Below are 23,054 nucleotides of genomic sequence, written 5' to 3' on the forward strand. Positions count from 1 at the left end.
TTAATTTTTACATTTGGCCATCATGTGTATATTTAATAAAAATGCCTGAAAAAGTTAGGAGGATTCTAAAAAGCAGAGTCTGGGATTGTTCTTACATTGGCTTTTTATGCAAATATTGCAGGTAGGTAGGAGTCTGTTATTTGTTATTCCACAGTTTCTCCTAGAAAAATAACACATATTTTGTTGGGTAGTGTTTGCAGGCAGTGTAAAAATAACACATATTTTGTTGGGTAGTGTTTGCAGGCAGTGTTTATTGTGTGACTGCCTCCCAGGCTCCAGCTGTGAAGATGTATTTATGTTTTCTGTGAGCAGTAATGAAACTACAGCTGGCTGTGCATTATCTACTGTACCTTTTGCATCCCTCTTCTAAGCATAGTCACTGAGACAAAATTTAAATTTTGAACTGAGTAGAAAGCTGATTCTTGCTGCTGCCTTCTGCCTACTGCAGCATATTTTACACGACGTATCATGATGAGTTTAAACAGTAGTTGAAGTATCCTGAGTGCAAAAATGGGTGGAGAGAAGGATTAAAATATCCTAACCCTTCTCTTTTGTGCTTCCCCTGAAGCAAAGCTGCCCACTTTATATTGCCAGCTCCAGCTTTATCCTCCATCTCTGAATTTCACTGCAGCCCCAGGGGAAGCTGCACCTCTGTGGCTCTCCCACAGCTGCTGGACTTTGATGAGGACATGCCTTCGCTCTTTCCACTGGCCTCCCTTGGCAACCAGCCCTTTGAAGATGACCTCTTGCTGTTTGCCTGTTGTCTCTCTTGTGTTGGATTATAGATGAGAGGTTGGCGTGAGGGGAAGGGGGATGGAATGGAGTGTTGTGCATTTTAAGCCTCATTTCTTTCTGCATTCTCACCTTTTTTTTTTTTTCTCTCTCTCTCTCCTCTCTGTGGCTTTTACCTCTCTATATAGATAAAATGTTGTCATGCGTATGGAAAGTGGTTTCTGGCAGAAATACAGAGTTCCTGCTTGGCATGTGTATATAGGACAAAGGAAGTTTGATTAGCATTGTGGTAAGGGCTCTGCGTTCTTCCGCAACAATCTACTCACATTATTTCCCTTCCCCCATCCCTCTTTTTAAGTACAATATTGTTCTTAGTTATAGTGCAGCCTTTCTCTGTGTGCATGTTCTCTGTTCCTCTTCCCTCCCTCTTGCCCCAGTGAATGCTTCCTCTTGGAGACAGGACAATATAATCACCTTGTTCATGAAGGCCGTGGTGCGAGATGGAGAGGGATGCCCTAGAGCTCTGTGGCTGGGTCACATTTTGCATGGACACTGACTACTTTTGGAAATCCAAACAATGAGACTGCTAAATACTGAGAATATCCTTCATGAGGGTCTTAGAGGGGCAGTAGCTGTAGGGTAAGAAGTATGGTATTACAGGGGATTAAACACATCCAATTTTCACTATGGTGAAAGGTGGACAGGTGAGGTTATTTAGGACAGAACATTGTAAGTAACAGTGTTTACACACTTTGACAAATTTTACCATCTCCTTTTTCAAGTTTTCTCAGTGATGAAATGAATCTTCATCAAAGTGTGGCAAGGAGAGCAGAATGGTAGTTGACATTGATGTGGAATATTGATGAATAAAGGCAGGAGCAATGTATGTTTGAGGGTATTTTACAGCAAACATGAAGAAAATAATCTAGATGTACCTGTGTGTGCAGCTGGAATGCCTCAGTGCAGCATTCCACCCAAAATTAGAAGAATAGGGTGTGAGGGGTATCTGTGATCTCCAAATGTAATTAGTATATCCTTATACTGCTGTTTAATTGGATCTTCACTTTCTAACCCAATTGATGCCACAGAAATAATTTGTGTTATTTTTAACTCCTCTTTCTCTCCTTCCCTACCCTTCTTTGTCTAGCAAAGTTCCCCACAAACCTGAATGCAAGCAAACCAGCTCTGCTTGTTAGTAGCTTATTGCAAAATACACAAAATAATATCTTCTCTTGTCAGAGGTCACCTCTTACTACATCAAGGACTGCCTGGAAAGCCAGGATCTAGACCAGTTCAGGTGTCAGAAAAATGAACTGTAGTGACTTTGGATGTCTCAAATCAGTGTGCAAATACAAAGAGCAGTCACTGCTGGTCTGGAGTCTCACAGTACTGTGAAATCTCCTAAAAGTCCTGGAATTTTCATCACAGCCAAATTTTCTAAGTGTGCATCTTGTGTGCTTTTGGCGAGGGAATGCAAAGGGAAATTTCTTTTAGGGTTCCTTATATGAACAGCTTCTGTCAGCTGGGTTTGGTAGTTTGTTTGTTTGGGGTTTAGTGTTGTTTTGTTGGTTTTGTTGTTGTTTGTTTGGCTTTTGTTGTTGTTGAATAGTTGTATTCATTCTTTCTGGGCCCCAAACACTCCCTAAGGTTGAACAAATCCCATTATGTTGTACAGTCTTTGTCAGGGTGTCTTCATACTTCCTACTCCACTTTCTGCCAAAAAACTTCGTTGCAAAGTATTGGTAACTCCATATCAGGCCTTTAACTTAAGCCAAGGAGATGACATGGCAGTGACCTGATATTTTCAGTTCTAAGTCCCTGCTTGAGTGCTATGGGAGAAATGCAGTTTTTCATGAGATGTGAGATAATCCTGCTTTTCCCAGCCAGTTATAACTGTCTAAAGTTCTGGTAATTAGTGTGTTTTGGGGGTCTGTCTTGTTTGTTATAGAGCAAAAAACTCTTGTTTTATCATGTAGCTACTGGCCTTCTTCTGCTAAAAGTAATTTATGAAGGTATATTTTTATTGCACATTTTCTGTCTAGTTTCTCCCATCCTCAGTGACATTATGCATTCGCTTTTTGCCAGCATCTTTCCTCCAGTTTAAAGAGGGGGAAAAAAAGCCACAATTGTAAATATGGTGTTGTTCTCCTTTGGTCTGTCAATACTATGATAGGAGAACTTGGTGTAATCAAAACACTTAAATTCCTGTGAGAAGAAATCTTCCTTCAAACTGTCTACAGTATGTACATCTTTTCGTGGGAGTTTTGCTTTTTGAGGTGCTTTAAAGGAAGGAGACACCAGTTTTCTGTTTGAATGGACCAGGAGCTTCCTTTGCAGTGTTTGGAATAATTGGTGTCCAGCTGCTTTGTTGCAGTCGATTGCTCAGCTGCATGGCTTAGGCAGTTCAATCCCTGCTTGTGCAGCAGATCTGGTACAAATGTGCTGAGTTTAGGTTTGTAAACTTGTGTTGCTGTGCACATGCTGTGGGGATCTGTAGTGTCTCCGAGCTGGGACAGTCCTAGCAGGAGGATGTTGCCCTGTTCTTTTAAAAGTTTTAAAGTTCCTTTAAAAGTTTTCTATACCTTCTGATGTTTACATATTTCTACTGGAGTTCTCATGCACTGTTCATGTAAATAATGATTGTTTTGCATTCTTCTTTGTGAGAAGAGAAAATTGATAGACTGTTTGACCAGTGTAGTTAGAGAAGTAGCAATTTCATCCTCCAATCCACTGTCACTTTTAGAATTTTATATATTACAAAATCAGAAATAAAAATTACTTCCTTTTACTCTTTTGAACTTAGTATGAGTACATAAGTTATTTCATGCCATAGTGCGACAGGAGGATGCCTGGGAATGTCTTTCAGGCAGTTCTCCTCCTCTCCTGAGGGATTTGAAGCTGGACCATGGCAAGGTGAATTGAGTTTGCTGATGAACTAGATCAGTGCTAAAATCTGGTTCCCTAGTTAACAAAACCTCCTTTGGCTGCTCTTCAAAACTTACTGCTCCTTTTCACAGGATCTGGTGGACTTTGTGTAGCTCTGGCCAGTCTGCATTGTAGATTTTGCCTGGCCTCTCCTGCATGGTGGATGTGTTCAACTGAGTATCTCTGGTTTTACATTCAATTACAGCACAGACTGGATTTCTCATCATCCCTTTTGGCATACTTCCTGGAGTAAGTGGACTGTGAGAGGATTTCAGGAATGCCTGATGCTCTTGCTGTAGAGAAAGTTGAGTGGAAGCCACTTGAGGGTTCAGTGCTGACCACTGGGTTGGATGGCATGGTCACAACTGATAGCCAAGAAAAGCACACTGCTGAAATGCTCAGGTCCTATCATGTTACATTTTGTGGCAGTTTGGTTTTTTGCAGGATGTACTTCTTTCAAACAGAAAAAAATATGCCTGAAAGGGAAAAGAAACCATAGTCTAATGGAGTTTTCTACTTGTGCTGGTGAATAAACATTCTCTGCATGGCAAAGCTGCAGAGTGATGGGGAAATGCTTCTGGCTTTCACCTTTTCTAAAAAGGCTGCTGTGTTCCAGCTGCAGCCAGCATAAAAAAACCTCATGTTTTATCATGAGGCTGCAGAAACAATAGCAATGCCTAACCTTTTTTAAAAAAACCTTACTCTTTAGTTGTTAAAAAAATCCTCCCCCTATTTGTACAGTTTTGGATTGCTTATCTGCAATGGCACATTCTACTGGAGCATTTTTCAAATCATGACACGCTGAGTTAAGGCCTGAGCCTTTTCTTTCTGGTGAAGTCTTAGTAACGCTGGGTTGGAATATTGCAGTCAAGAACTTTAAATCAGTTTTTGGTAACAGGTTGCTGTGCCAATACAGAAAAGTAAACAGAGATGGAAGAGTTAAGTTCTTCATTCTACTGTATTTGTAGGGGTAGGAACAAATAGTCTTGTGGTGATGCAGTTGTATGAGTAGCTGCATTATGCTGAAGATCAAAATTGCAGTGGTGGTGACAATTAGTGGTAAATCTCCATCAGCTGAGGGGCCTCAAGCCTGTTTTCGAGAATGAGTACAAAGTAAGTTTTTAATTCTTAAGAAGTAGTTTCTCTTTTCATAGGTAAGGAGCTAAAATTTCAGAGGAACAGCAAAAAATTAGTGTTGTTAATGCTTAACGTGACTGGTTTTCAGCCTTTTTGGTCTCACATTGGTTATTTTAATAATCATTTAAGCTTTTTGTGTACCTGCTCACTGGTGGAGCATGGGAAACTGAAAAGTCTTTGATATAATCACTTCTTAGAAACAGCTAAAACATCAGTGTGTTATTAACATTATTCTCACACTTAGTGTAAAACACAGCACTGTACCGGCTACTAAGAAGAAAATTAAACCAGGACACTAATCCATGTCTTGGCATTTTGTCAGCAAGGATGCTGATGGAGGGCGATGTCAAATGCTTCACTGAAGTCAAGGTAAATGACATCCACAGCTCTCCTGTCATCCATGGAGCAAGTGGCTTCATCAGAAAAGATACAGAGATTGGTCAAGCATCAATTATACTTAGTAAATCCAGATTGGTGTTTTCAGCTGCCACCTTGGTTTTTATGTACCTGGAAATAGCTGTCATAAAGATCTGTTCCATGATTTTCTGAGGTACTGAAGCGAGGCTGACCACAGTGGGGTTTCCCAGATCTGTCTTCTTGGATGTTGCAGATGAGTGTGGCATTCTTTTCCTGGCATCAGGGGTCTTCCCCCAATCCCCATGACCTGTGGAAAATAATAGAGCTTGACGTTGCAATTACAGCAGGGAGCTCTAATAAGACACCTGGAGGCATCCTCCCAGATTCCTTGGACACCTTAGGCCAGGTTTGCATGGATGATTCCTAACTCAACCCTCCTTACAGCTGGTGGTTGCTTGCTTTGTTACTACTTTGTGCCAACCCCATTCAATAGCAGACATTTATTGTTTGCAATTCTTCTTGCTGTTAATATACTTGTTAGTCTTGACACCTCTTGCCAGTTTGAGCTCCTAATGGTTTCCGAATTCTCTGCATCTCCAAGGAATATTTCTGTATTTGTGAGTGTGCCCCTTTTTCCTTATGTCTATTTCATCCAACTTCTGGTGAGTCTAGCACCAAAATACTGGATTGTCTCTGAATCAGACACTCTGCATCCTCTAGTACTTTCTGGTGAATGAAATTGTTGTTACTTGTTCAAAATCTGTTTGGTGACTTACTGCATTTGGGATAAAGCATGTACACTCAGTCCACTTTTTGTGTTTAATAAGGCTGTTTTGACAGGGGAGATGCTTGCTGCAGAAGTGTACTAATGTTTTTTCTGCTTCCTGTCAAACACATTGATTACCTTATTTCACTTGAGCCTCGATGTACTTCAGACTTTGGATCATTCCTTTAGAAGAAGCTTTCCTGAGAAAAGGGATTGGAGGAAGGAAACAAGACCTAGAGCTTGGACGTAGTGGCAGGACACCGAGGGGCTGGGTAACCAAAAGTATCTGAAGTCTGAACTGAGTTATCAGGATATGCTTCCATACACCTGGGGTAAGCCAGGAAAGGAGCTCTCTTCCTTTCAGTTACCAGGGGCTACACCTGGTTTAGGAGAAAGCTTTCCCTGATGATAGAGTTCTTATTCAGGTTGACTTGTATTTTATGTTTTCTTTTGAGCACTGCAAAACCTCATAAATTTTATTTCAAAAGCCTGTCTAGTGAAAGAATGTGAATTCATGTGGACAGAGATGAATCCATGCCAAGTGCATTCCAGGTGGGAAAGCTGTATGGAGTGTCTGTTGTTTCAGGCTGTACAGCAATAAAGAGGTCAAGTCTTCACAAAAGGACTGAATAGTTCTGCTTCTTTTTAGAAGCTTGTGCACTGTAGTGTTTTGAATTTGCTTTTTACTGTGACAGTTTGAACCTACTGATAATTTTCCACCTCACAGAAAAAAAAATAGTATTATTGTAGGTTGTCCATCATCTCTTCTGTTTAGTGTTTTTAAAGTAAAACATGTCTATGATGGAGAAACACCCTGGATCCTCCCTGGGCCTGATAGATATTTTCATTTAGCCTTACTTTATTGTGTTCTGTGATTCAGTGATTAATTCACTTGTATTGTGACAGGAAACCACGAGAACATGACATACACTTGCACTGGAGGAGTCCTGTCATAAGCACCATCAGCCCCAGTGAATGGTGTTTCATTCCATGTGGGCACCTAATCAGAAGTAACACCAGTGTTTCAGGCTTGAATTCTTAAATTCACATGCTCTTGTTGCACTTTTAGTTGATAATCTCTGGTTTGGAAAATTACAGTATATTTTATCTGTCACGATCTACAGAGATCACTACAATGTAAGCTTGTGGTATCCAAGCAGAATCTACCAGCTACTTGTGGCTTGGAGTGGTGGAGTGCTTTTCTGGACAGAAAAAAATTCTGTCATTGAAGCCCATGTCTTATTGGCCTTGGAGGTGATTCTGGGTTTTTTTCTATGTCTCTAATACATGTTTGTAAAAGGAAGAGAAGAAGCTCTTTCAGCTTCAGGTTTATACTGATTTCCAGGGACAAAACTGCAGAGTGTGCTTGGTGTGTGTGATCCAGAGGGTCATTCACACTTGGAAGCTGGTACAGAGTAAGAGTATTCCAGAGGAAAGTGGCAGTGGAAAGAATTTCTGTTCTTTTGGCCTTCTACCTTCTTTAGTCCTTTTTCTCTGGACTAAAGTGGGTTGAGCTGTTAGTTATTCTGTGGTGGGGAAAAAAAGACCAAAGCTTTTCTATATACGAGACAGTGTGTAGAAAGATCCTGAGCTGTTCATACAGCATTTTGTAATACTATAATGCCTTATCCTGGCAGACATAAAAAAAGGGCAAAAGGGTGAAAGTTCTCTTTTAATCATCAGGACTTTTTAGGTGATAGTTACAGAGCAAAGTATTCTTCATCTGTTGGTTCAATGTTTGTCTGCCCTGTAACACTAACCCACATAAAATTGCTGCGGCTCTTTATAAAGTTATTTTAGACCCTCAGCAATGTATACAGATTTTGTAACCTTGGATAAAAGCACCTGAGTCGTGGTTTCAGTTTTACCCTTTTAGGCATGTGCAAAGTGCCTGAGCATATTTCAAAGATTTTGAACTAGAAACTTCTCAGATATGGGTTATGGTTTCAAAGCTCAATTGACACACCCTATGTCAAGGGAATTACATCAAGGAAATGGTTCCCTGTTTCTTTAGATGCTTAATATTGATTAAAGCTTTGTGTTTGCCTAAAGGATCCCATGGACTCTTTGTGGGGTTGATTATGTTGGTATATCTGCCCTGGCAGTTTAGTAGAGAGAACTCTGCCTGACTCCATCCTCTGTTCTTATGTCTGTGCTAAAGGGTTTATCCATCAGATACTGAGTTTACAGAGTGGTTCATCTTCCAGTGATAGTACTTCCCCCAAGCTTTTAGCTCTAAGTTAGATTGCTCATCCATGTGAGATGGTAGACAGCTCAGCAGTGTGTGATAGTAACTCATTTAGGAAAAAAAAAAAAAAAAGGAGAAAGGCTAAATTAAGAGCCTACCTAGTACAGTGTGGCTTGTTTTTTTTTCTTGGAATGGATTGGTGATGAATCTTGAAAAATAACGAGTGGTAGGAAAATCCCTGTATTGTGTCAGTTCACTGTCATGTTTCCTATATTTTACAGTAATCACCCAAGTTATTCAGAAAGTTAGGGCCCCACAAGATAATATAAATAGCACTTCATGTATTGTATCACTTGCAAAATGGAAGTCAGGGTACAAGACATGGGAGAAAAGGAGAAAAGGACAAAACGACAAGCTGGTGATGCAGAAGTGATGGTAGGATTAGGGGCCATTACATGGTCCTACTTTGCATGGATTAGTGAGGGGTATATATATGTAAATTATTGAGCAGTATAATCTCCTCCTATTATAATCAGCTACTAGAAAGCAGAGTTGTCATAGTGTTGATATCAGTTCGTGGTTTTCTTCAGCTAGTTTGATAAAGTTAAGATTTAAGGAAGGACACAAAACTGGATGAAGTACAGACTTTTTTTCCAAAGACCTCTGAATATATGTTAAAGTCTGGGAAACAGGAAAGGGTCTGTGAAAAATCCAAGGAAAAAGAGAACAAGGAGAAGACAGTATACAGTATAAGAAGTGACTAGTTTATACACAAAGATATTATCCTAAGAAAGGACAACAAATTTAGAAAAGACAAACGATGTGTAGGAAGCTCCTTGCCATAATAAAATTAGAGTAACTACACCAAGTGTTGGAAGGAGGAGGAACAGATTAAATATCTGAAATTAAAACAAAGACATATTGTTGCCTAGTGTAAGAAACACAAATGACTGAAAGGAGACTGAAGTTTCTCACTTCATGATAGCCTTAACCCCCACATCATTTGGGTTCAGAAAACAGTAGAGAATGCTTCACAATAGTTAGGAAATTTCTTGTATCTTACTTTGGCTTACATGATATGCTTGTTTCAAAGGACACAGTCTGTTAATACTGTGTAATTATTTAAAAGAAAGGTGATAATGGCTCTGAAACATGGGGCCTGGATCTTAATGATGTGTAAAGCTTTTATAAGGGACTCTGCCAAACAGTTTGTATTATTTCTATCTTTGTTTGCAAGGAAAGGTGGTTTGCAGTACCAAGGGGGGCTTTGTAGTTAAGAATTTTATATCTGAGCAAAGGACTTAAAATCGCATTTAATTGTTAGCCTTAAATGATTTTTTTATAAGCAAGATGACAGCTTACATAAAATTGCAAAGATTTTGTACTCATGGCATGCTTCAGAAACATACTGAATTCCTCATAAATGCAGCCTTACATTTCAGTTTTTCTGGTGTATGTTAACTTAAAACAAATATACTTTATTATTTATTATTTATTTATATGTCTGTATGGTTTTGAATTCTAATGATTGGCTAAAGGTTTCTTTTTGATTCTGTTTCAGATGCATCCACTTGGACTGTGTAACAGCAATGATGAGGAAGACCTGTATGAATATGGCTGGGTAGGAGTGGTGAAATTGGAACAGCCAGAGTTGGAGCCTAAGCCATGCCTCACTGTCTTAGGAAAGGTAAGGGGACAGTTTGGGGCTGCATGTAACTGTTTCTTGGAAGGATTAGTTCCTTTCGAAGAAAAATCAGCAAGAAATAAATCCAAGGAAACCTCCCCTTACTCCACAAAACATTCCTGTTTTGCCTATTTTCACTCTAGGGACTTCAGGGAAAGATGCTGTCCTAACTCAGTTGATAGAGATGGTGATGGGGAGCTAAGCATTCCCTTTTTGAGCTCTGTAGGAACCTAACAAAGATGAAAGCAAAAATGGCTTTTTAGCAGAAGCAGTATCGAAGTAGAAAGGCTGAACTGCAACTGTGATTCTTACTTGGTCAAAGCAGTCAAAATGAAAGCATCTTACTGATTTTCCTTAGGCACAATTTTCTGAGAATACATACATTAATTTCCTCTTTTTGGGGAAATAGAAGCTTTCAAACCTAGACAGATTTATTCACTTTCATTGCAGGATAAATACCTCTAATACCAAGTGAATCTTATTGTACTGGTCAAAAAATTAAAAATTTTCCTAATCCTCAAATCTTGCCATGGAATGGGGCCTCTGGAATCTTAAATTAAGTGCAAAAGTTTTCTCTTTGTTTTATGGGGTGAAATCACTAATAGGCCATTACTGCTCCCAGATATGTTAAAAAAAGAAAGCAGAAAGTTGACCTTCTTTTGTTCATGCCTTAGAATTTTTGAGTATTGAGGTTATTATATGTTGGCATTTGAAGTCTAGAGGATTTGAAAGTATGTGAAAGAGCATAGGCCACAAGCTCTACCAGTAACTGAGTAGTTGAAAACTACTGCATAACAGGGATTTATCCTAAAATCCAGCTGCCTAAATTTAGTAGGATTGTGTTGGTGACTTCAGGTTAGCAGTGTATCAAGCAGAAAATAAAATTGCAGGTTGACCTTTTTTTTATGTAAAACGTGGCTCTGTAAATTTATAAACAAACTTCTAAAAACTTCACTTTTCCAAGGAAATGGGAAGCCATCTGCTTGTCTAAAAGTTGCTGCAGGCTTAACTTGTGGTACATGGTGAAAAACATCTTTTTAAGAAGTGACTTCCCTTTCTGTTGAACTTCAGCATAATACAGCTTTTTTTTTAAACTTGGAAATCTGTTTTTGCTTAGGTCTTGCTTCTTTGCTCTCAGAAAGATAAAATCTGGGGATGAGGTCTTGTGAGGATGGGAATTAGAGAAGATTCAGTCCTGAAAGATGCATACTGATCCATAAGCAAACTCCAGGAGTAAGTTTAATCTTGAGGCAAGCAATTTCAGGAAGGAGTCTGGCCAGTCCCATCTGTCAGGCTCTTGAAAATTATGTGAGGAAATAGATGTACAAAATAGATAAAGAAAGTTGAACCATAAGTACCCTGCACAAAAAAAAGGTTAAAATTCTATACCTGGCCCACTGCTGTGTGCCAAATCCCACCATGTCCTCTGTACTCCCCATGTCCCCAAAGCCACATCCATCTCCAGAATAAGTTCAGCTCAGTATCTGCTGATGCTGGCTTCATAAAGCTTGGCCTGCTGAGCAGCAGACTCTGGCTTTCCTTCAGGAGCTCTGTAGCATCTACTTTGATGCATAATGATGGTGATGTGACATAGGGTGTGTCCAGAGAATTGGGGCATAGAGTTCCAAATGTGTCAGTTTATATGTAGCAATTTCAACAGGTGAAAAGAGTCTGGCCAAGGTTCTAGTCAATACTGCACTGCATTTCATTGTTCTGTATTTTCTCTATTTATTCTTCTCTTCCTGAAATATTTCTTCCCTGTTTCATACTCTCTGCTGTAGTTTCTCCTTTCCATCTTTAGCTAGCAGCTCAGTTCTCACTCTGCTCAAGTTATGTCCTGATTTAGAAGGACTTCCCAGAATTCTTGGAATATTGTTGATTGCAGACAGCAGCAGGAGCATCAGCCCCGAGCTTCTTTCATGTCTATCAGTTAAGTCAGCCTAATTATCTTAGTGAGAATAAGTTGTGCTGTGATTGTCTGGGTTTCTGAAAAGTTCCATTTCTGTGCAGTTTGGTACACAAATCCCTATGAGAGGATTCAGTGTGGCCTGTGAACTATTTTGCCTGGATAAATATCAAACCTCCTGCATGTGTATATGTGTCTCCTGGTTATTTTTAGGATTTGGCAGCTGACTTAAAAGAAAATGTGAAAGGGAAAGGAATGGGAGAGAAGAGGAAGGGAGGGAGAGGAGGAAAAATAGAAGGAAAAGGAAAAAGATAAGTAAAGGAGTAGGGGAAGGAAAAGAAAGGAAAATGGGGGAGCGCTGGTCTTGAACAGGGAAAGGAAATGGAATTTTTTTCCATATAGAAAAGGAGGAAGAAATCAAGGAGTGCAAACCTACAGTTTGTTCCTCATTAAGTTTGATTTAACTTGCCCCCAAGGTGGAGCATCATAGAGGTGATAATTGTTGAAATTTTGGAATATGGTGAAGCAGAATGTAGACTAGTTAAAAACTGTAGAGGTAAATTGCATGACACATGAATCTGGTAAAAAGTTTTGTATGGCTTTATTCATACTGTTGGTTTTGGTGGTCGAGGTGTTTTTTGATTTAGGGTGGTGGTTTTGTTTGTTGGTTTGGATTTTTTTTTTTTAAGTAAAACTTTGGCCTGTGTTTTTAGAAGTTCTGCTCTAGTTGTTTATCCACAGGTAGCTATATGGAATTGAATGTGTCCATTTTCATATTGATTTTGTAATTTTCATATTGATTTGTAATTCATATTGATTTTATAATTGCTCATATTTCTTAGTCATTGCTTGTCCTTCTTTATATGATGTAATGGAAGTGAAAGTGTTTTAAAAATTGTCTCTGCTGTTAAGAGTGCCTGTGGAAACTGGGCCTTGGTCGAGGCAAGGAGTGTGTGTGGCAGCTGTGTTTTACCATTACCTTTGATCACAGTGCAGCCCTGTTTGAGGCCATGCTGCATGCAGGCAAAGCAAAGGCCTGGGTTTTACTGATCTTATGAGCTCCTGAATAGGGCTAGAAGGGGAATGACAGAGGAAGAAGAAAGCTTTTGGAAATGAAAAGGAAACCCCGTGAACCCGAGCAGCATTATTGGCTGGATTTGCCTACCAGGGAGCCGCTCAGTTTCTGCCAGGCTAATTTTGCTTCAGCTTCTCTCCCCCACACCCCCAACCCCACCTCCCCCTCTCTCCTTCTTTCAGACTTTTTTTGTTTTTGAGGCATGGCTGTAGTAACTTGGTTCTCAGGCTGGGAACCCACTGAGCTGTTGCCATGGTCACTGGGAAGCTCTTCGTGCCATGTGCTTCAAAGGGAACCTTTCCCCTCCTGGAATTCCTGCCTTCTCTCTGCTCACAGCACAATGAGGCTCCTTCACTGCTCCAGCAGTGGCACTGTGCTGGAGGAAGGGAGAAGCAGGGTTGCCTGCAATACTGATTGCCTGCTGCATCCTGGCAGGGCTGGGGAGTTGGAACTGGGTGTTCTTTAAGGTCCCTTCCAACCCAGACCGCTCTGGGAGTCTGTGACCCACTATACCTGCATGTGTCCTGTACTCTCCAATATGCAGACCCCTGTTCTTCCCCACCCCAGTAATTTTCAAAGCAAATTACATCTGTCAAGACTGTGAAATACAATTCAGTGATACCACTGGTTTTTTTTTTTTTTATTTCAGTACAGGATAGTGAGAAAATGCTGAAGATTTGTTTAAAAGTAGCACTTCTTCCCTTTCTGCAGGATTGAAAGTCCACAAGAAAGGATTTAGTTTTTCTTTCTCTTCCAGGGACTGCTCTTCTTCTGAATTAATAGGATATATGTATTTGAGGATGTGCATCTGAGTATAACCTAACAAAGACAGGATGTCCCTGCTACTACAGCTTCCTGTTTTCTTCAGATGAAAGAAATCTGTGATATGAGGAAATTCCTGGCAGTTCTTCCAATATCCATTCACTTCTTTTCTGAGAGCTTATTTACAAAAATTTAAACAAGTACTAACTAGAAGAATCTCTTGTTTTACCATGTCATCATTATTATTATACTAGTTAGGCTGGGCCAAAAATCATCATAACTTGAAAATGCACTTAACAGTTGAACTGTGATTCCTAACGTTTTGTCTAACAACTTATAGGAATTTTTATATTTAAACTAAGGTAATCAAATGAGAATTTATGGGGCTATGTTGGTAGTTTAGTTCCTGAATAAAGAGAGATCTGTTCTAAGACTTGAGAAACAAGAAGGCCTGTGAGGAGTCCATTTTAATCTTTTTCTTTCAGAGTTACTAAAACTAATAAAAAAAGGCAAATTAAACAAAAGTAACTTACACCTTTATATTAATAGCCTAAATTAAGCAATCAGTTACATGTTCAAATTGGTTGCTGACAGTATAAGTATACTTTTTGTTTCTTTATAATGTTAATAGTTTTATACGCAGTTTGGATAATTTCCTGTAGAAATGGATTCTGTTCCGTTGTAGAAATGCATATTGAATTTAGGCAAAGACTCTTCCATGTTAAACTTGTTCAGAAATTAGGACTGAACTATGCCATAGATTAAGATCTAAAATTAATGAGAGCCATGCCTAAAACCATTGGTCAATGTTTCCAAAACTTTGCTTGTTCAGATACTTTCAACTGGTAGTGACAGCTGCAGTAAGGCACCCTGTGATGAATCCTGTGCTGCATGCAGTAGGAAATATTGTCACTTCAGGAAAACTTCTTCTATCCATTGAAGTAGTTTACATCCTACTTATGGTATCTATTCCCTAATTTGGAGACCTTTTCTGCCTTCTGTTTGTTAACCTGTGTTTCTGCTTTGCAAACAGCATCCAAAAAGCATTTGTCATTGTTTTTGAGGCAGTAGTCTCAAAAATTAGTGGAAAAATTTCATTGATCAGGATGAAAAGTAATAGTATGAGTGATGTTTTAGCTGGCTGGTTTGTTTGTTTCACTGTGTGGCTACCTGAAGGTTTGTGCTGACAGTGTAGAGTCCAGTGGAGGTAGGAACAAGTAAGAGGAGGTGGTAGGGTCTACTTTTTGTGATGGCAGTGTGGGCATAAATATATGTCAGACTACAGACTGAGAAAGGTTTTTTTGGCAGTATAAACTTAATATTGGTTGTTTTGGGCTCCCAGATATTCTGTGTTAAGGAGGAAGTTGTTATGAAGTAGAAGAAAGCTTTTTGAATGAGACTAGATTCCTTTGGCTGTGGACCAGCTGTCAGATCTATATTGCAATGTCAAGCATGCCAGAACTCTGATCAAAACAAAAACTATTGTTTTTATCAACCCCATTGTTCTGTAATGAAAAATGAATATGAGTTTTAATGGGGTTAAAATAGCATCCTGGCTAGTGTTAAGGATTCAGATCTTCTGAATCAGTCATGTTCTTTAAGAATCTTCATTAACTTTGCATTAATTTTTTTTTATTTCCAAGGTATGTTGTTTTAGCACTACCTAAAATTGGGGTTTACTGTGAAAAAATGTAGTATATAAAACTGTAATGCCTGCCATGTTTGTGTTTGTCTTTACTGTGTTTGTTCTAAAGAATATATTGAGAAAGAGAAAATGATAATTTTCCCAAAGCACCAAAGAACATCATAAGTACTATAATATCATAATGATTGTTTCTTGTTATTCCCCACTTCAGCATCATTTATAATGTCCAGGACACCTGAAATGTTAACATCCCTTTTAAACAACTGTAAAATATCTTTTTAAAATGATATCTGAAGTGATACTGTTACTTGTGCAAGTACTTTTGATGTCATTTATGTTTTGACATTAATTTTTCTTACTTCCCCATTGCTGGCAGTGTGATCAGACCTCTGCACCATATAGACACAGGGATTTCTAGAGTTCTAACAAAACTCTAGCATAGATGAGATCAGAAGAGGGGATAGATAATACATGGGGTTTTTTTCAGGAAGAAGATGGCTTTTCTTAATGACACACAGAAAAAGACAAGAAGAAGAAAAAAAAATCACATAGAACAAAATGCTTTTGCCAAAATCTCAGTGTGTTTCTGCTTCCCATCTCCTTGCCTCTTCATCCCCCCACAGACCATAGTCTAACAAGCCTATTTAACAGATGAAGAAGGTGATTTGAATGGGAAAGAAAAAAGGAAGAAAAGCTGCATCTGAGAGTGTTAGAACACGTGGCCACTGCATGAAACAGCAGTGTCATCATTATAACTGAATTCTTGAGTTTATAAGTACCTTTCTCATGTATTCCCTCTTTAAATCCTCTCATTCCATCTCTACCTTCCACTGTAATTTCTGCAGTCCCTTTTGAGGAGAGAAGGGAGAGGTTGAGCACAGGAAAGAGAACTGACAGGCAAGCCAGTTGAAATGTGGGGAGAGGAAAGGTTTGTGTATGGATTGTATGGTGAAAGATGCAGAAGGAAAGAAAAGAACTGGATCAAAGCCAAAGAGGAGAGAGCTCAAAGGAAGGGCCAAACAAGGGCTGAATTAGGTTATTGCAGTTCAGAAGAAGTAGTTCTGTCAGGTTTTCATTCATGGTGAGCTCTTTCCATTGGTAACTAGTGCCAGCAGTCTGCTACTGTATTATTTTTCTAACTTTCTTTCCATGTTGCCTGCACAGTTAAGAAAAGCATCAGCTATTCATGAACAAAGCCCTCTCTCGTGTTTCTCCCTCTGGGCACTCCTTAGATTTGCCATTGTTGGATTGATTACTTTAAATAAAAGTCCACTTTTAGAGTTGAGTCCTTAGCAGTCCCCAGCACCATCTTCACTCCTTTCAAACCAACTGTGGAACACAGCTGCTTCTCCCTTAAGCTAAAGAAGCAGGTGTTGTTGCAGTACATGTGTTACTGGAGTTCAGCTCAGTCACATCTCCCAGGGAAATTAATGGAAGTCAAGGCTAAGTAGAAACTAAGGAAAAATTATTTAAGGCATGCTGCACTTACAAATAATAATAAAAATATGTAAATGCTTCATGTCTCTTAAGTTTCATGTCTTTTAAGTTTTTTAAGTTTTCATTATTCTATGTGCCTTGTAAGCCTTTCAAACATTGAGAGCTGTTTTTGTTTTACATGCAGAACCTACCTGTTTCTCTAACAGGAGAATTGTATAGTGGCAAGAGTTTGAAACAGAAAAGTAAGAGAGCAAGTGCTGCTGTGTTGGATTATAGAAATGAGCACAAAAGAAGCCTGGCAAGCAGAATCAGATAAATGGACCAGAAAGTGAAGAAAATAAGGAGCAGATATGGAGGCAGGGAATGGAATTATTTAGGACTTCACAGATGAGTGACATGCCTAATTTTGGTGCACTAGGAGACAGAAGGCTTTGAAAGAAATTGGAGAACTTCGGAATGTAACCAGAGCTGCATCAGAGGGACTCCAATATTCAGAATAAAAATTGGGCAGATACAATCGACAGTGGTAAAAAGCTGGATCCTGGGAAATTGCAGACATAAAGTGGGAATGTTTTGCAATTATTTTCACAAGACTGAAAGGAAGGAAAGAGAAAAAAAAATTACACAAATTGTGCTTCATATCCTACTGCTTTGAGATAATTTGCCAGAACATGTTTTTCTGCTCTAAACATTTTATCTTTTTGATGACCAGGTGATATCTAGAGGTGTGGTTTTGGATAACATGATGATTTAACATTTGTACTGAGTTCAAGGAAATGACTCCAAATGAAACAAGTGATCATACTGTGAACTCAAAATGAGTAGGAAGTGCTTTTTAGTCAGTGCAGGGAGTACTGACCGAGCTACTTACAATTCTAGCAGGTTCGTTTTTGAACATTTGAGTTGGACATATTTGTGACATGAATTAGGTTATACAGATTAATTATACATTATTAGTATTTACATTGCTGTGGCCTTAGAACTGTTCAGTAGGAATATGAAACTCTCACAGAGACTTTTAAAAATATCACAAGAATGTGTGTATTCTAGTGCATTAATGTCTCAGTTCTTGGCCCATTGGTGGTTTGTTCAATTGGTAAGCCAAGAGAACACATCACAGACATGTGATTTTTCAAAATGCTCAAATAACGTGGTCCCTTTGGGATAGGAAGAAAGATGGGCCTTAGCCCTGAGGATCCAAATAGTGAGCTTTTAAATGGGTGTGGGGGGGAGGAGGTATTTGCAAAGAGCACAGAATGCATAGACTTCAGGTCCATGGATGGTGTTGAAACTCCCAGAGGGTCGCTTCAGCTGAGTATAAGGGTCTAATGAGCCAGCCTGACTGTTTATGGGCTGTGGTTAACCTCTTGCAAGTTAGGATTTCCTGTCGCCAGCAATGAGCTGTGACCGCCAGCACCACAGTGTTAATGATGAGGTAGGGGCTGATGAATGGCTGGACTCCAGACAGCAGCCTTCACTGGCAAAGAATCAAGTGGCTAGAGGGAGAAAAACATTGAAGTCTACAGGGGAAATAATGCAATCTCCAGAACCTATAATTCCCATGTTTAAAAAAAGAAAGGGATAAAGAAACTGGCGACAAATTCAAAACAAGTGAAGCTTTTATCTCTGCATTCTGAATAGAAGATTGTTCTTCAGCAAAACTGGCTGTAAAAGCCAGGCCAGTTAAAACAATATGCAGGCTGCTTGCCTCCAAGTAACCAGAAATTGTTGGCTCGGAGTAGCCTGTTCTGAGGAGCCAACCTGCTGGGAGACGTTATCCAAGCAACGGCTTGAATGTAATTCCTCCCGCTGTGGAATGGCTCTTTGGCAAATGAAGACCCTAATTAGAGATGGAAGGGTTTCTATTTTGTTTTTCTTTAATCCTTGCCCCGAGGCCTCTGCAATACAGCCATGTCTCTGCTTGCGTGGAGAGAAGTTTCCAGTTTCCCTTTGTAACAAAAATCCTCAACCTTTTTCATTTTTGTTTTCCCTTCTTTTTATCTTTTTTAAAAATTTTTAATTTTTTTTTTTTTTTAACAGAGTCAACAAACTAACAAGGGCCCACCACAGTCTGGGACCTTGAAACTAAATTAATCCAAAACCAAGGATAACTGTTTGGAAGAAGGGCTGTATCATCCTGTATTAGCCAGTCATAAACATGGAGAGTTGCTAGCTAAACTGGAATTCTGGCCCACCATGCAGATTTTTACTATTCAAGTTATTACCCAAGCTGATTCTAGTAGTAGAGAGGGAGGATCTCACAGAATCAGCAGTATCCTACTGGATTCCAAGGGCATCCCACATGATTTTTTGTTCATTCAGAAAGATTGAAGTCCCTTACTAGGGCTTACATGCCTTTCTGTAGTCTTGGATGCAGATGCTCATCCCTGCCAAAGAGGACAGAACCTCCAGGGCAATGGACTGCAGCACTTGGATATGTGTAGAAGTGAAAATACCTTTGCTTCTTCTCAACTCACCTTGGTATATGTCATGTCTATCTGAACATACTGTTAGGGATTTCATGTAGGCACTTAATAACCCTGCAAAGAACACTGCATTTTCTGTCACTACTGAGATATGGATTTATTGTTTCATCATCTCAGATTATTGTGTTATCTGTAAAATGTCCTTGTTCACAGTAGATACCAACCTTTTGATGAAGGTCAGCTTCCTGAGGGTGAGGCTAAGCAAGACAGATGATGCAAAGCATTCCTCATTAAACTGGCTGAGGTTAGGTGGAATTCTTATTAACAATTTTTCAAAGTTTTGCCACTTCTCATTCTAAATACAAGACAATTCTTATAATTTGTTTTCCTTTTTAATGTACATAAATACCAGTTTATAATTCTAAAGTTAGAGCACATGCCTATAGGAGGAGCTTCAGTACATTCTTTTTTTAACAGCTTGGGTACTCTAGGGATGCCTTTTTATAGTGGTCTGCATTAATAGTTTCTTTAATTTACAACTCCTGCAGTGCTTTCTTATATCTCTGGTTTTTATTCTCTCAGCACCACAATATGCTTGCATGTATGTTTACACAATTATCTTAGGTCTAGTTTGTTGTTTCTATCCATCTACTTTCAGTACACCCTCAGTGAAAAGGGTAAGAATTATGTGATTGGTTGTAGTGGTGTTTTATAGCATATGATATAGTACAAGTTTAGTACATAATTTCTAAAATATCCTCATCCTTTGACCATTATATTTCAAAGGTAACTGTATATAGAAGTTCTGGGAAAACCTTGAAGGGTTAACCATCAATTGTTGTGAATGCAGCCACCCAGTTCTTGCTGAGTGTGCTAAGTTCTCTGTGAATATGTAATCTAGTTCAAGACCCCAGTCCCCTCCTTTGATCTCTTCCAGTGCTCACCCTTCTCTCTTGTCACAGCAACAAGAATGGTGATAGCAGAGGTCAGGCTTTGGGAGTGGAGTCCCATGACTCTGAAATGTATCTCTCATGTAAGAGATGTGCAGCCGGCAGGCTTTGCTGTGTTCAGGATTAAATAAATGTCCTTTTCTTACTGTTTTTAGTCAGTCTAGAGTCAGAACTGATAACAGTGTTTCTCCCTAACCCCAGAAAAGAGAGACACTTTAGTTTTCTTGTTCTTGATTTTCACCATCTGAGAGCCTCTCAGTACTGAGTGGTATGAATCACACTGGTGTGTATGTATATATTGTTGATGTGATTATTATGTATTGCATGAGGTGATAGTTTTTTTAAAACTGCAAGTACATAGCTTTTTAAGGTTTGGGGTTGGATTTTTTTTTACAGAAAGGTACATTGGTTTTAAATTGTGATTATGCTTTTAAATTTTAAAATGCTGCTTCACACTTTCTATACTTCTTAATTGGTAAGCAACTGTTGTAATGCTGTGTAATTCAGAATTTATAGGGCATGTATATAAATCATATCTCAAGGTGCCAGAGAATTCGAGTATTCCAGTCAGGAAGGGGTTTTTTGCTGGTGTGATACATGGGGATTTGACTGTCTTGTTTTGATACTCTGCCTTTGTTTTCAGACAGAAATATTCAGACAGAAGAAAGTTCCTTTTTCATTATCTCAGAAAAGGTTTGAAATGGCATCCTGTTTATGCTTGGTTTAACTGAGTTTCTGGAATTACCAGGGAATTGTACATTAACAGGTCTGAAGCATCAGTTGGTTAATTTGTAACTTCTACTGTTTGCAAAGTAGATGGCTGTCCTTTTCTCCTTCCTCCTCTGCCCTGCAGAATTGGCCTGTGGCCTGGCTCGCTAGCTCCAGTGTTGGTTCAAGGGACAAGGTATTTTTTGTGATTGATTGAGCCTGATAGCAGTGTGGGGGGAGAAAAGAGAGAGGCCTGGATTGTTCAGATGTTGTTGTCTGTATTCTGCGTAGCTCTGAGAGAAACAAGTTTTTGCATTTTCACAGTTGCAAAGAAAAGGTGTATTTGCACAATGCTGTGGACTTTATGTAGGGCTCTTAATGATGAGCAGGTTTGGGTGTTATTGCCGAGCTTCATGTGATGCCATTTCTGCCATACTGAAAATCTAGTGCTGCCATCCATGGAATGGGGGTGCAGTTCATACTCACTGCTTGTTTTAATAGGGTTGTTTAAGGTATTCCTCTCTCCTGAAGACGTTTAGGGCTTTGAGAGCATCGGGGCAGAATACGATTCAGCTGACTGGAATGGCAAACTGGCAGTGGCAACATCTCCTTGTTACAACCTGCAGATTTATCATGCACTTATGTAGTAGGAACAAGTGGTCTCCCTCTCATCATTAGGACTTCCTGGGTTTGTCCAGACTTAATTGAGATTTTCTCAAAATTGCAAAAAGTTAAACCCTGATAAGGTAGGCTCCTAATGCTTGTTTCAGCACCAAAGTCTGCAGAAGTGTCATAGTTTAACCATACAACTATAGCAAACCTCTACTAGAAAAGCCAATATTATAGAACTGCATATTCTGCATCATATCTGAGTAATATTGTCTATATCTTTGTGGTCTCACTTGATCTTTATATGGAGAAAACAGGTGCAAATCAATTGATATTGGAACAGACTTTATTATTTTTGAGTCTGCTCAGGAGAAGACCAAGACCACTGAGTTGCTATATCCCTCACTTATTTTGGTCAAATATTGCAGATGGAAACCTCATTCCTTCAGCTGTATTCCCAGCAGTCAAAATGGTTGAAATCCTTGAACTGCTTTTCCAGAGCACTAAAACAAGACACTGCAGCTTTTCATTGAAAATCTTGTTCCTTGGAGTCACAGAGTTTGCAAGTTGCATGTCGTTGAGTGTTGCTCGTGTGTTACCAGTACACTGTGTGAGAGGCTGACTTCTCTTATTTCAAAGCACCAGAAGACAGCTGATGATAGAGTCAGCTATGAAAAACCTTCCACTTAACACTGATTGCATAATCCTACTCTTTTGTCAGATTAATGGCCACTGACTCCACCATGTAGAGAGATCTGACATAGACTGTTGGATCTGATGGGCTGGGAATATCCAGAAAATATGCCTCAAGTTCAATAATTATTAGTTCATAGAGAAACTGAGGGGGGAGAAACCCTCAAAAACTGGGTCAGTTGTCAGTTAAATAAGGACATACAAATCAATTTTATTGACTACTCTGTTGAACAGTCTCTGCACTGATTTAGAGTAATACCATATTTTCTGTCCCAAAAACCAAGATGTACTGAAAAAAGGAATGGCAGTAGGAAAAAGCTGTTGTTATACCTGTTGGAGCTGTGCTGTTACCCTTTATTCTAGGAGCATTTTCCTTTTGGGACCTATACAACTGTTTTCTGTGTACTGTATCCTTACTCTTCCCGTCTTGATCATTTTGGAGGACCAGCTAATAATGCTGACACCCAGTGGAACAGTTTGCTAAAAGGAGTTTACTGGCATTTGTACTGGTTATTCCTTAAACCATTGCCCAACCTCCTCTTCCCCAGCTTCATGAGTTTCTTAACCCAGGGAATAAATCAACCTGCTCATGTAGCACATACCATAATTATAATTAATATTTGTTAATTAGAGTGTACTAAGTTCCAAGAAGATAATACCTAGAGTTGGATGAACAAATCCAGGAAGAGAGATAGGTAGTTTCTAATGTAAAAATATTTGTGAGAACATAATTTTATAACACCAGGATATATCTGTGGTTTATACAGGCAGCCAGTACTTTTGAAGCATCCTTTTCTGCCTTCAGTCCATCAGTATTATCCAGGATGTTAACTTTAAAAAGTTTATTTATAAGTAGTAATCTGGCTCTGCCAATAGCCATTTTCAACAAAATGTACTCTCTTAATGGATGTGTAATGCATTACTATGTTGATGTAAATGGCAGAGCTTGCAGTACTTAATGAACTTTGATCTCCCCACCTATAGTTTTAAGCCTTGGTCTTTCTCTCATCTGTAATTTATTCACTCTCTGAAATCCATTAGATTAAAGTGTCAT

General features: G+C 39.1%; 1 protein-coding gene across 5 annotated transcripts in view; it reads left to right on the plus strand.

Annotated features, from left to right (window-relative positions):
• The window catches only part of ZNRF3 (zinc and ring finger 3), a 67,585-nt gene that overhangs the window by 27,520 nt on the left and 17,011 nt on the right, over positions 1-23,054 (plus strand). For all 5 annotated transcript variants that reach the window (XM_053993663.1, XM_053993664.1, XM_053993665.1 and 2 more), the window contains exon 2: positions 9,667-9,792. In XM_053993663.1, coding sequence (XP_053849638.1) covers positions 9,667-9,792 — 126 coding nt within the window. The remainder of the gene's footprint in view (positions 1-9,666; positions 9,793-23,054) is intronic.

Source organism: Vidua macroura, chromosome 18 (genome assembly GCF_024509145.1).
Source record: "Vidua macroura isolate BioBank_ID:100142 chromosome 18, ASM2450914v1, whole genome shotgun sequence".
NCBI lineage: Eukaryota > Metazoa > Chordata > Aves > Passeriformes > Viduidae > Vidua > Vidua macroura.